The sequence below is a fragment of the Xyrauchen texanus genome, chromosome 26 (genome assembly GCF_025860055.1).
Source record: "Xyrauchen texanus isolate HMW12.3.18 chromosome 26, RBS_HiC_50CHRs, whole genome shotgun sequence".
NCBI classification, from domain to species: domain Eukaryota; kingdom Metazoa; phylum Chordata; class Actinopteri; order Cypriniformes; family Catostomidae; genus Xyrauchen; species Xyrauchen texanus.
Window position 1 is genome coordinate 11,715,359 of NC_068301.1, and position 14,617 is coordinate 11,729,975.

Here is a 14,617-nt window from a genome sequence, read left to right on the forward strand (position 1 = left end):
TTAAGTAGGACAGCCATAAAGATGAAGCATATTAAGACTTTGTTGTACAAGGAATGCTCCTCAGTGCGCCACATCACTTAAACACTCTGGTACAAACCGCAAATGTGCAATTTTCTGATTAGAAAGCTTATAAATGCAAGTATTTACCAAATTTTCTTTTGGTTAAATAATAAGTGCTGTTTGAAGGTACAACATTAAAGTATTTTTTCTTGATTGATTTGCCCTTCCCTCCCTACTTTATAAAATATACAGTTTTTCATAAAATGTGTCTATATAAACAGATTTTACTATTATATACAGTACACCAAATTCATACAGCCAAACATACAGTTTAGCAAAATTGTTCCACAATGTTCTGATTTTGGCAGAAGGAAAAGAAAAAAGAGACTTTGTCACATATGGTTATGTCCTGCACATAAATATCAACATACACACCAATGATTCATCACCAGACATTCATCTTGGACAAACACCACTCAACACAAACACAGATGGATAAATGCAGCTATAAGATAATTCCCAAGACAAAGAGGTAGATAGAAATTGGAGTGAAACAGATATAGCAAACTGCGGCCTAATAACTGGACTACTTGTCGACGAGGCCTGCCTCTTTGATCTTGGTGTAAAAGAACTTCTCAAGTAGGTTGGCACATTTGTAGTACTCGCTTTCTGGAGGGTTGTACTCTCGACAGTTAGTGAAGATCCTCTGCATGTCGGCCATGAACAGTTTCCGTGTGGTATAGTAACGACTCTTTAGCCGCTCACTCACTGTCTTCAAGTCTAAACGAGCAGAAACACAGTTAAAAAGTACCTAAAAACTTTTAAGACCTACACCAAACATAGTAAACATTATATTAGCGATAGGTCAGCATAGTTAACTGGTCATCCAACAACATTTCTGAAAACCAGGTGTAATGTGTCCATAAACAGATCAATGCATACCCATAGGGAAGCGGATGACTTGGTAATAACAAGGTGCCTCATTCTTCTTCACTGGCTCCATAAAGGGCCATGCATTCTGGTGGGACTGTAAGAGATTGAGCAATTACATATTACTCATAAGCCACGTTCATATGTTGTTTCTGAAACATTTAAACCAGTGCAGACATGCATTACCTTGACCTGCTGTAGAATGTTCTTTAAGGTGCAATATAACTGGTCTGGATCCTTCAGCTCTTTGCTGTTAAAAAGATGAGATTCTATAAACATTTTATTCTATTTTCTCACAACTACTACTAACTAACTAATTTACAGTACATAAAACATGTGTCTTGCTGTGATGTGCTGTGTAATAGTTAAACACTCACCTCTTCCCTAAAGGTTTCCAGCCTGTCTCACCTGTCCAAAGAAGAAATATAGACAAAATTGCCGTTGTAAAAAATGCAACTGCATTTGATGACATTCAAATGAAAATAAAAAATAGTAATAAAGAAATGTATATAATTGAGACATACGGATTCCTGGAATGCTTTCTATGGCAATCTGCCGAACTCCTTCCTTGAAACATGACAGGCCAGGATAGACTTTCCGAATCTGTGCTTGCTTGCGCTCTATAAGCTTCTTGATTATCTAAAAGAGAGGGTGTCAAGATGCCTTGAGACATCAACAAAGCAAACTGAGTGAACTCTTTAACACACCCCAGATCTCTCACACACCTCTTTCTGTTTCTTGATGATGACGGAGAACTCTGTGTATGGGATAGAGGGGTTGAGTTCACAGCCCATGAGTGTGGCTCCCTCGTAGTCTTTAATGTAGCCTAGATACTTAGATTTCGGCACATTAATGTCCTTAGAGAATCCCTAGCATGACAAAATAGATATAAGGTAAGACAATGAAAATGCTTTCAATGCACTAATGAAAAAGTACCATAGTAAAACCCGTTTTTTGGACATGATTCCCAATAACATCATGGCATTTTTGTTGTACTGTGCCCTGGAGTACCATCACTTACCAAAAAAGTAACCTTACAAAACCAAAAAAAAAACATGGTACTGCCCAAAAACAGCCCGTTCAAGCAGATTTGCTCTGTATAACTTTAGGAAGATACAGTATCTCTTCCTATCTGAGCATGCTACACAACTCCTTGTTCAGGCTCTTGTTATATCTACACTGCACTACTGCAATGTTCTTCTGGCAGGACTTCGTCAATGTTCTGGCAATGGCCTTACTAATGCAATAACTCTCTTCTTTCTCAATTCTCAAACCATTCTTTTACCATTATCCAGGCCTGGTTCTACGGGGATGCTTGAAGGTACTAAGCACCTGTAAGGTGGGGTGCCAATGTGTTTGCATTCAAAGGCAAAGAGCAAATGCATCCTGAGGCACCACACCACACTGAGCAAAGACTAAAAAAACCACACCTCATTCTCTCCCCTCTCCTCCTCATCCATTTCCTTTCAGCCCAGAATCACCCCAAACTCACCTAAGATCTGTATGTAACAAAAGACCATATCTGATGTATAGCAAATGCTTCCTGAGGCACCACACCCCACTGAGCGAAGACTGAAAAATCACACCTCATTGCCGTCCTTCCCCCATTCTCTCCCCTCTCCTCCTCCTCATCCATTCCCTTTAAGCCCAGAATCACCCCAAACTCACCTAAGATCTGTATGTAACAAAAAGACCATATCTGATGTATACAAATAATGTAACTTGTGTAACATGTTTGGTATCATTTAAAATGTCTCGGTGCGTCTGGTATAGTGTTTTGTCCCCAGGTTTATAAAACTTAATGACAACAAAGTTATAAGGTCTATGCCAAATACTGAATAATTCTGGAGGCCTATCCCCCTCCTTGAAGGTTTAACACCAGGAAGCCAAGAAACCTTACACCCCCAAATTCTCATTGAACAAAGGATAATACCATTTGGTACACAATGTGTATTCTGTCTGGATATTTAAGGGAGGCTGGCCCACAGCTCAAGGTTCTCTGTAGCCAGATGATCCCACACCTCAATGTGTGTAACTGTAATAATAGGAATCTGCATTCAGATTTCCCATGCTTTGCAATTACATGTACTTTTCTCAACTGCCAGTGCTCAGAAAAGACAGAACAACGCAGAGACTCTATGCACTCCATGTCCATTCGTGAGGCTGCATGTGCTGTTTAGTGCCAAGACTGTGAGCAAACCTTTCAGTGATGAACTTCGGTAAAATCCCACTAGATCTTCGCATCATTCGCACAGAGAGGGGACACACAAGTAAAACCAAGTGAGAGAGGAATATGTTTGTTCTTTGTGTTATTTGTGAAATTCTGAAGTCCCTCACTCCTGTATGCAAATGTTACTCTGGCAGTAATCATTTAGCAGTGTCATGCAGCCTATTTTATGTTGAATGGGATGCCAAACAAACCATTGACAGACACACATCATGACCCACGAGCATTATTAAAGCAGACTCCTGATGTAGTGTGTTAAATTGAATACTAAATGACCACAGCATTGAAGTATGGTAAAATAAACAATTAATAATTATACTCAGCCTTTATTCAGTTTTACTAACACATGATAGAAAAGCAGAAGCAAAACTTCAAGCAATCACAGAATGGTCCAATCAGTCTGTATACACTTCATAAAATTGTGCATCATTCACTGAGTGCATGAGTGCACTACTACTTCTGGGTTTAAAAGATTCAAATATGCAGAACTTTTTATCATCTCTCTTCCATGTTCTACTTAATGGCTTATGTGGCCCCTGTACAAAAATAACTGCACACACCTGCTCAATGAATATGTAAGACTAAGGGCTGGACTGGGAAGAGAAATCGGCCATGGATTTTACATGGCAACTGGCCCAAAAGTGGGGGAAAGAAAATGGGAACTTCTATTACTGCTCCAAGTTCCAGTTCCGACACTCGCTCTTTCTATGGTGGACAGGGGTCATCATGGGCTCTCTGACCAGTCTGCGGCTATGCAGCCCCCTACGCACTGTGTGTTGTGTCACATTCCTCCATTAAACATTATTAAAATTTTCTGTGTATCATATAAAAATATTGCCTCATGGATCGATGAGCCTTTGGCGACCTACACAGTGTCGCCAGTTTGTGGTTTGTCCCTCCTCGAAGCACTGTCGGTAGGTACTCACCATTTCTGACTGGGAGCACCCCACAAAATTTGCCATTTAGAGATGCTCTGACCCAGTCATCTGGATATAACAATTTGTCCCTTGTCAAAGTCGCTCAGGTCTTTACTCCTGCGCATTTCTCCTGCATTCAATATGTTGTCTTCGAGAACTGACTGTTTGCTTACCATCTAATCTACTCAGACCTTGGCATGTGGCCTTGTGAGGAGATGCTTCACATGTGAGTGGCCATAATGTTTTGGCTCATTGGTGTATACACTCACTGGGCACTTTATTAGGAACACTATGGTCCTAATAAAGTTCCCGATGTGGTCTTCTGCTGTTGTACCCCATTCGCCTCAAGATTCGGCATGTTGTGCATTCCGAGATACTATTCTGCTTACAATTGTAGGGGGGTTACATGTTACCGTAGACTTTCTGTCAGCTTGAACCAGTCTGGCCATTTTCCGCTGAACTCTCTCATCAACAAGGTGTTTACATTCACAGAACTGCCGCTCACTGGATGTGTTTTGTTTTTGGCACCATTCTGAGTAAACTCTAAAGACAGCTTTGTGTAAATCCCAGGAGTTCAGCAGATACAGAAATACTCAAACCAGCCCATCTGGCACTAACAATCATCCCATGGTCATAATCATTGACATCAAATGTTTTCCCCATTCTAATGGTTGATGTGAACATAAACTGAAGCTCCTGACCTGTATCTGCGTGATTTTATGCATTGCGCTGCTACCACACGACAGGCTGATTAGATAATCGCATTAATATGGAGGTAGACAGGTGTTCCTAATAAAGTGCTCAGTGAGAGTATATATATATATATATATATATATATATATATATATATATATATGGTAAAATTCAGTATCATATGATGATAACATATGGTCCTGTCACAGTACTTTTTGTAAGGGAAGCCTCCATTAGTTCTGAAACAGCAAGTAGAACACACTGACCTGCTTTTTGAAGTACCCAATAGCATATTCATCAGCGTAAGTAAGAAAGTTGAGGATTTCGTGCTTGATGTGATATTCCTTCAGATGATTCATGAGGTGAGTTCCGTAACCCTTAGCAACGACAACCAGAATAAACAGATTCACAATTGAATTGATCTGAGAATAATAAACAGATCAACTAAAAAGGAGCAACAAAAAGTGATAGGAAGGATGTGAGGAAAGAGGAAAGAGAATGACACACCTTGACCTGTTCATTGGAGGTCACAGCACAAAAAACTATCTCAGTGAAGCCCTGAGTTGGAAACATCCGGAAGCAGATTCCCCCAATAACATGGCCATCTTTAATCAGAGAGAGAGTCTTGTGCTTTCTGTAAAAAATCAAAACAGCTGACATTAATTTACTGAATCAAAAGGAAACAAGTTCAAATGTGACTGCTTGGCCTTTAGAAAAGAACCAGTTTGGTCTAAGCTCTCAACAATAGACTTGTTGCTACACGCATCTTTTTATGACTTTTGAAGCCTTAAAGGGATAGTTCACCCAAAACATTTTAATTCATTCATTATTTACTCATGCCATTCCAGATGTGTATGACTTTCTTTCTGCTGCAGAACACAAAGATTTTGAGATGAATATCTCAGCTCTGTACATCCTTACAATGCAAGTGAATGGTGACCAAAATGCTCCAAAAAGGACATAAAGGCAGGATAAAAGTAATCCATAAGACTTAAGTGGTTTAAACAATGTCTTCTGAAGAGACACGAACAGACCAAATAATAACAATATAAATCTTGACATCAGCAGTCTCATTGGCGATCATGATTTTAAGCTTGATTACACTCTGCGCATGTGTCAAGCTCTAGGAAGAATATTCAGGCTTGAAATCATGATTGTATCTAGAGACTGTAATGGCAAGATGTACAGTAAAAAAGTTATTATTTGGTCAGTTCTCACCCAAATACAATTGGATTTATTAAAGACATGGATTAAACCACTGGAGTCATATAGATTAGTTTTATGCTGCCTTTATGTGCTTTTTGGAGATTCAAAATTATGGTCACCATTCACTTGCATTGTATGGACCAACAAAGCAGATATATTCTTCTAAAAATCTTTGTTTGTGTTCAGCAGAAAAAAGAAAGTCATACACCTCTGGGATGGCATGAGGGTGAGTAAATTATGAGAGAATTTTCATTTTGGGTGAACTATCCCTTTAAGTGCTTAAGGCTGATGATTAAAAGTGGCAAACATACGGATCAAAGACAAGCCGTGTGATGTATTCTTTGGGCATACGGGGCAGTTGGTGAGAAAAAACATTTTGCAGCCCAACAAGCCAAATGAGGATCTTCTTATTGGGCTTCTGTTTGAGGGAATTTCCAATGACATGGAACTCGATGATGCCACGCCTCTCCTCTAACCGAGCGGCTTCATCACGTGCAGAGTGTGCTGAGAGAAGACTGGTCTGAGAGAGACAGAGACAGGCTTAATGTTAACTTTCTGTTTTTTGTTTTAGTCAGTTTTTGTGTTTTGACAAAAATGTCTTTTAAATTTAGTCATTAATGTGTAATGTAAAAGTTGTAACATATCCAACTTTTAATTTAAAGTGTATGTATTAGCATTTGTTGAAATAAACATTAAATAAGATTAATAAATGCTGCAGAACTATTGCTCATTGTTAGTTCATGTCAACTAATGTTAATGAATACAATATTGTAAAGTATTACCCAAAAAATGCAGTTGACAATGCACAATTTGCTAAATGGAAAAAAAAAAAAAAAAAAGAAATATATATATATATATAATATATATATATATATATATATATATATATATATATATATATATATATATATATATATATTATTTATTTATTTTTTTGTTTTTTTTGTAACAGACCAAACCAAATTTTCAAGGATTTTGAAAAATTTATAAATATTTTTTATAGGAGCACTCAGTAATTCCTCATTAAAAATGTTAGGCAATCACCAACATACTATGGATTATTTGAATAAATTCTGAAACATTGTTAGTGCAATATTAATATCTTGCAGTTTAATTTTATTTTATTATTCTCAAAGTATGCTTAGTTTAATTAAAATGGTTTAATTATCGTCTTTTTTATATTAAACATGAAGCATTCATGAACATTTTTGATAGTAAGTTCATTGACATGTTTAACCCAGACTAAAAGACGGGTCCAGTCTCTACAATTTGAGTTATAGCACTGATATCTGATACATCCATGTACTCATAACCTGTTCAGTTATACAATAATTTTAATAATATTCCATCCATCCATCCATCCATCCATCCATCCATCCATTCCTTAAAAACAGCATCTAAATCCACAAACACTCTGTACCTCTGGTCCTAGCATGGCTGTAGGGTCTGTAATGGTGGACATGACTTCATTTATAAGCTCCATAGGAATGTCACCAACAACATGAGGTCGTTTACTCTCCTCATAAGATAACGGCTCAGAAGGCTTTCGTTTTTCACCACCTACATACACAAATAAACATGCATAACATATAAAGGTAGAGATGATAAAATTCACTTGATAATTTGGGCTGTTTATAGTGATACCCAAAAAACTCTGATTCAAAAAAGTTGAACAAAATGTATCTGTGATGTTCTTTGTTAATCTGTTAAAAATGTAAATAATATTTAAGCCTGTTTTACAAAAGATTTACAACAATATATATTAATATAATTAATATTAGAGAGAAAGAGAGAATGGACTACAAAATAACAAATGAAAACTTTTGTCAGGTTTGACAAAATCTAGACTATATCTTAACTACATTTGAAAAATGTGCATATAAATGGTGTTGTTCTTGGTCATTATGATTATTCAGTAGTGCTCTGGTGATTTGTACCTGGATTGGGCTCCAGAGAGGATGCTGTTTTCCAGGCTGGGCTTATGCTGCCTCCTCCAGCCAAGTCCACAGAGGCGGGGCTACTGCTGTAGTACAGGGGGCGGGTCAAGGATGGAGCACTGATCACTGCACCAATCAAAGTTCAACAAAATCTAAGCCCAACCAATATGAACAGAATATGGTTGCCAAGTCATACCACAGACAAGACTGAATAAAACATCTAACATTAAAGTGAAACACAAAAGGAGTGTCCAGGCTGCTCTTTATGTGAAATGAAAGTGAATGGGGACCAGGGACAGCATGAATAGAAAAAAACAGCCTGGACATTTTGATAAACATTTTCTTTTGTGATCCAGAGCAGAAAGAAAGTCAAAGGGCTTTTGGAACGACATGGTAATTACCTGTGGGAACCTGTCCACCTGATAAACCAACCATGATGTCTTCGCTCCAAATAGGTGAATTGTGACTATAAACCTCCTCCTCCAGCATAGAGAGAAATCTACACACAGTTCACACACATATTCACATAAACACAATATCAGCCTGTTATTTGGGGTTTTCATGTGTGTTTGTGTTTCCATTTGTGCTTACTTGGGGAAATGTGTGAGAATTAGTGTGCGTTTCTCAGGTGGTAGTTTGTCTTTCTCTTGTCTGGCCTGTTCCAGCAGCTGTTTCCTCATAATAGTGAATACAGAGCGCAGAAAAGTACGCCCGAAAATCTGTGTGGCCTCGTACCGAGGAAGACTGTCACAGAACTGGGGCACGTTACAATAACAGAGCCACCTACAACACAACCAGCCATTAAACTATTAGCAGCAAATCAGTCTGCCAACACACATTCATTTCAATGAGAGTGTTAAGTGTTAAAACACAAGACAGATTCCTTCTATTGCCATTAAAGAAATGTTCCGGGTTCAATACAAGTTAAGCTAAATCTACAGCATTTGTGGCATAGTGTCCCTTCCTTTTCTTTAAAAAAAGATCAAATCTTGGTTCCAGTGAGGCACTTACAATGGAAGTGAATGGGGCCAGTCCGTTAAAGTTAAAATACTTACTGTTTCAAAATTATATCCACACGACATAGACAATAAGCATGTTAACATGATTTTAGTATGATAAATTAACTTACTAATCTTTTCTGTGTAAAATGATAGCCAATTTTACAGCTTCGTTGGCATGAATACTTTACTCTGTAAACCCTAAAGCAACTATGGAAGCAACTTTACAGCTCAAATAATATACAAGTTTTAACAGAATAATTAATGTGCTTTTATAAAATGATCAGTTTCACATTTCTGTCTTTAAACCCTCCAACAATTGGCCCCATTCACTGTGGTACACTGTTCCCTCGATTTTTCCTTTTTTTAAATAAAAATAGCGGGGATGAGATGAAATAATTTTTTGTGGTAATCAACATTACGCCACAAATGCTGTCATTTGAGCTTAACTTGTGTTGAACCCGGAATATTTCTTTAACAATGTAATTCCATTGGGAAAAAACTGAATTTCATCTTGCCATTGACTGGATGCCCAGCCAATAGAGGTTATTTGATTTTGAACTCTTGGGGACCAATATGTGTTTCTATGTCTACAAGTCAACATGAAATAAGACCAGGAATGTGTATTAAGAAAAAATAAAAGGTCAATTGATTTCAAGTGGACATTAAATGACAATAAGCAGAACAGAAAAAAAACACACAATCTCTGAGGACAGGTGACCCTAACCATCATCATTCTACGACAGTCACCTGGTGTAATTTACTTTATAACCAGCTGCATCATCATCTGGCACCCTTTGTTTCCTTTGCAAAGGCGTCTCTAGCTGCCAGTAGTTGATCTGGTTGAGGAACATCTTTGCAAGCTCCACAATGGTTTGCCTCTCTTTAGATGGTAGGTGGCTAAACTTGTACTGCACAAAGTTATTCACACCCTGCAACACAAAAAGACTCATGAGTGACACCAACAACAGGGATGTTAGGAATGTGTGTGAGGTAGGGAAATTCCAGTACTATTCAAAAGCTTTAGGCACACAAGATGTTTCACAAAAATCTTTGTCTTAAGATGATTATTTATATCTTCAGCTTTAGTGCATCAATGGGAAACATACATGTTAGATTCCCAAACATTCCTTTTGCAATAGAACAAAACACACACACACACACACACACACACACACACACACACACACACACACAGAAAAACGGTGTCCAGGTGAATCTAGGAGAATTGGTGCTGTTTTACAGGCAAAGTTGGTCACACCAAATATTGATTTAGCTTTTTTTGTTTAATGGACTTTGTAAGTGATAAATGAAAACTATTTATGGCATTCTTTTTGAAGACATCCTCACTATGCAACATTTTTCACAATTGCATAAAACCATTCCTTCTTCTCCAAATGAGGATTGAACAGGTGATTTAGAAAGTTTAAACTCTGAATGTATTCGTCAAGGAAACATAAAAGTGTTTTCTTGTGTTTGCATTTATACAAACAAGACCAAGCAAGACTATGTGCCACTACACACACAGCAGACCTGGTGAAATCTGAACCTGACTGACACACTTGGCATTCACTAATGTCTTGTCTGATAGGCTGAAAGGGAAAAGTCTTAAATGCTAAAGGTTGTTTTGGTATGACAGTGTGTACACATGTCTCTGTCTCTGTCTCTGTCTCTCTCTCTCTCTCTCTCTCTCTCTCTCTCTCTCTCTCTCTCTCTCTCTCTCTCTCTCTCTCTCTCTCTGTCTGATAAGTGCATCTCAAGCTAAATAAATTTCCTCTGAATTAACACAGAAAACAAAGCTGTGGTTACCCAACTAATGTTTTGAAAAACGTTCAAGGTTCCTCAAAATGTCCTGTTTTCATCATTATCAGCCCCAGAACAAAGACGCTATTGATCTCATATGAGCTCTATTTTTATTGGCAACTTAACATGATATGCTGTTTGATGAGTTGTGTCTACCTGTTCAATGCTTGGTCTTTCAAAAGGTGGACTTTCCAGGGCCTCCACCACTGGCCTACCCATCTGCAGGATGCATTTGCGCAGCAACTGAAAATTTGCAACAAAGGAGTGGTTACAAACACACAATATTAAATTGTATAATGTCTTTGACATTTGCGAATTGAATAGCCAGCCTATATATTGATATATATATATATATATATATATATATATATATATATATATATCTCTCTCTATCTCTATCTATCTCTCTCTCTCTCTCTCTATCTCTCTCTCTCTCTCTCTATCTCTCTCTCTCTATCTCTCTCTATCTATCTATCTCTCTCTCTCTATATCTCTCTATCTCTCTCTCTCTATATATATATATATATATATATATATATATATATATATATATATATATATATATATATATATATTCTTTCACTAAGCACATTATTAGAAACACATGTGCACTTACTTTTTCATGTGAATATCTAATCAGCCAATCATGTGGCAGCAGTACAATGTATAAAACCATGCATATCCAGGTCAGGAGCTTCAGTTAATGTTAACATCAATCATCAGAATGGGGAAAAATGTGATCTCAGTGATTTTGACCGTGGCATGATTGTTAGTGCCATTTGGGCTGGTTTCAGTATTTCTGTAACTGCTGATCTCCTGGGATTTTCACACACAACAGTCTCTAGAGTTTACTCAGAATGGTGCCAAAAACAAAAAACATCCAGTGAGCAGCATTTCTGCGGATGGAAGCACCTTGTTGATGAGAGAGGTCAAAGGAGAATAGCCAGACTGGTTCTAGATGACAGAAAGTCTATGGTAACTCAGATACCCACTCAGTACAATTGTAGTGAGCAAAATAGCATCTCAGAATGCACAACACCTCGAACCTTGAGGTGGATGGGCTACATCTGCATATACACTCACTACGCTACAGTGAGTGTATATGTATATAAAAGGGTGAAAAGTTGTATTACATTGTTTGTAATACAGAAACAGAACTGCTGAAATTTTGTAATTCGAACATTGAGTCATGCATGATGTGTTTAACCTTCAGCTGATCAACCTGACAGTGGAATAGTCAACTTAAAGATTCTGGAAGGAGAAAGGTTTGACCACTCACTTTGAAGAGATAAAAGTAAACTTGTTTAGTGTCAGGATCCTCCTCTTTATGGACACATGTGTACAAGTACTCCACATCCAGTACAATTCCAAGCAATCTGTTCATCTCCTCTTCCGACACATTCTCCAGGTGTGTTACATGGTCACCTGGCCAGTAAAAAGAAAACAATAAAGACCAGCCTACTGAGGAATAAATGATGGAATTTGTTTTACTACACTCCTTAATGGAATATTCTGTGTTTAATATTAATTCTGTGAGTTAATCTCAATTGACAACATTTGTGACGACATTTTGATTACCATAAAAATTATTTTGACCTGTCCCTCCTTTTTTTAAAGAAGAAAAATTGAAGTTGCAGTGAGGCACTTACCATGTAAACATCTGTAAACATTTAAATACTCACTATTTCAAAAGTATAGCCACAAGAAGTAAACAATATGCATGTTAACATGATTTTAGTGTGACAAAATCACTTACTAACCTTTTATATGTAAAGTTATATGTAATTTTACAACTTCGTTGCCATGATGTCATTAACACCGTAAACCCTAAAATGACTGTAAAAAAAATATGATATAAACAGCTTTATAGCTGAAATAATGCAGAAGTTTTAACTGAAGAATTAATGTTAAATTATAAGTATAAGTATAATAAAAAATAATAAGCTTTACATTTGTGCCTTTAAACCCTTGCAAAATTGGCCCCATTCACTTCCATTGAATGTGCCTCACTGTAACCCCTATTCTGGCTTATTTTAAAGGGAAGGATGAGACTGAAATAATTTTTTGTGCTAATCAACATTATGCCACAAATGCTCTTGGTTGAGCTTAATTTGTATTGAACCCGGGATATTCCTTTAAAAAGAAAAATTGCACACACTCATTACCAAGGCCATGGCTGCAGCTTCTGCAGGGCTCCTTTAGATTAACTGCAATTGGCTGCTCGGCTCTTGGCGGGGTTGGAGGGGGTGGAGTTGGTGGTGGGTTTTGACTCTTCCAGCCATTGCACTTACAAGCTCCTTCAGCCTGTGTAACGAAACATACACTAAAATGACCAATGGAACCTTGTGTTTACCTTGTGTAAAGATAAAAGAACCTGAATGATGTTCAAATAATGTAACAATTTGCAATATGGTCAATTTTACGTCAGTAAATTCCTAATAATCTCTAATATTTTAAACCCACAGGCCGTTTCGCGCATTGGAGTGTGTGCTTTAATGAAAAAGCAGGCACTGCCCACAGTAGTAGACCCCGCCCACCCAGCAGCTGTCATCCGGTCAAAACAAAGACGCCGCTCTCGCCTCTCGCGTAAACAACTTTAGATTGTGCCTTATAGTTTAGCAAAACTCTCCAAACCAGAGCACTATTGACACTTTAGCTTGACCTGGCAAAATATAGTCATCGACAAAAGCGTGCAAATATAGTAAAAAATAAAATAAAACAATAAATTGACAACACGACAAGAATGGGCAAACATACAGCGTCTTATCTCTGCAGATCACGGAAATACTTGTGTTTATTCATATATTGTGTATTAATTGCAGTCGTAATTGCACAAAAGAATACATTTGCAATGAAAAAGATTTAAGAACAAAGCAGTGGCTTTTTGTGCTATGCTTGCAAATTCAAGAGTGGGTGAAGTAGGTGACAGCCAGTTTCGATCATCAGCTTCATTAAGCGGTAAAACTACGCTATGAACGTACGCAATGTTTTTCTGCTCTAACGTACCTTGCAAGATGAATATACACCGAGTTTCTCCAGTTTCTTCGGGCGCGGGGAGGAGCGGAGCTGCGCTTTCTTCACGGCGATACGCACAGAGCCGACAGCAGCGCCCGAACATTCGGTTCCACCGACTCCTGGTGCTGCCGGAGCCGAGCCCGCCGCGCCCACCGCCGGGGAGCCCTGAGGAATTCCGGTGCTTTCTGACATTCTGCGCTTCGACTTGAATCCTCGAAGTCCACCCGCAATTCACTCTCTCTAGCCCTCAATAGCGGGATCAGACATGGCGTTCATGCCTGTGTTTTTATTTGACATTGTAAATCCGACTTGTCTCCGCTAGGGGAGTCACACAATGAATATCTCGTTATTATTCGGAACTGAGTACAAATATGTCATCGTTTCAAGCCTTTCAAGGTCAAATGAATGAAAAGGGCGATACATTGTTTGAGAAGGCACTATTGCTTGACGTATACTTATATTACCGTAATCTAAATAATATAGGGTTTCCACCTTGGTCCTGTAAATTCCTGGACACCTGATCACCAGTGACCGAAAAACGTAATGCTGGACTGGCCATACAAGAAATAAAACATATTATTTATGACTGTTTACTCCTTGTTATTTATGGCATTACCACAACAATAGCATATAATTCAGCCAAACAATGACAGCAATACACTAAAAAACAAAAACGCCTATTTTTTTCCAGATCTGCATTTAAATTTCGTGACAAAATTCCAACAAATTTGTAACAGAATTAAATAAAAACTTTTATATAATATATATATATATATATGTGTGTGTGTGTGTGTGTGCAATGTGTGTCTACAGGTTTAACATATCATTTACTTACTCTGGCCCAAAGCAATTATCTTGAGTTTATGATTCACACTGAACATTTAAATGTTT

The 14,617-nt window shown here is 37.8% G+C and overlaps 1 protein-coding gene across 1 annotated transcript; it reads right to left on the bottom strand.

Moving 5' to 3' along the window:
* Positions 1-578: 578 nt before the first annotated feature.
* On the bottom strand, positions 579-14,344 carry LOC127619989 (histone acetyltransferase KAT2B-like). The gene is made up of 18 exons (XM_052093037.1): positions 13,718-14,344; positions 12,877-13,015; positions 11,991-12,136; positions 10,868-10,954; positions 9,659-9,840; positions 8,502-8,693; positions 8,312-8,409; positions 7,911-8,036; positions 7,394-7,533; positions 6,285-6,493; positions 5,275-5,401; positions 5,034-5,144; positions 1,656-1,799; positions 1,455-1,569; positions 1,308-1,338; positions 1,117-1,180; positions 943-1,027; positions 579-780 (listed from the first exon to the last, which is right to left on the bottom strand). Exons 1-18 carry the CDS (start codon positions 13,916-13,918, stop codon positions 587-589), a joined length of 2,391 nt encoding a protein of 796 aa, XP_051948997.1. The 5' UTR covers positions 13,919-14,344; the 3' UTR covers positions 579-586.
* Positions 14,345-14,617: the final 273 nt, after the last annotated feature.

Excerpts from the sequence above, each read along its gene's own strand:
- LOC127619989 (XM_052093037.1), bottom strand. The coding sequence starts at position 13,918 with ATGTCAGAAAGCACCGGAATTCCTCAGGGCTCCCCGGCGGTGGGCGCG. Across the intron at positions 9,841-10,867 it reads AAAGACCAAGCATTGAACAG|GGTGTGAATAACTTTGTGCA; the intron begins GTAGACACAACT and ends TTTGTGTTGCAG. Across the intron at positions 1,181-1,307 it reads TGGAAACCTTTAGGGAAGAG|CAAAGAGCTGAAGGATCCAG; the intron begins GTGAGTGTTTAA and ends TCTTTTTAACAG.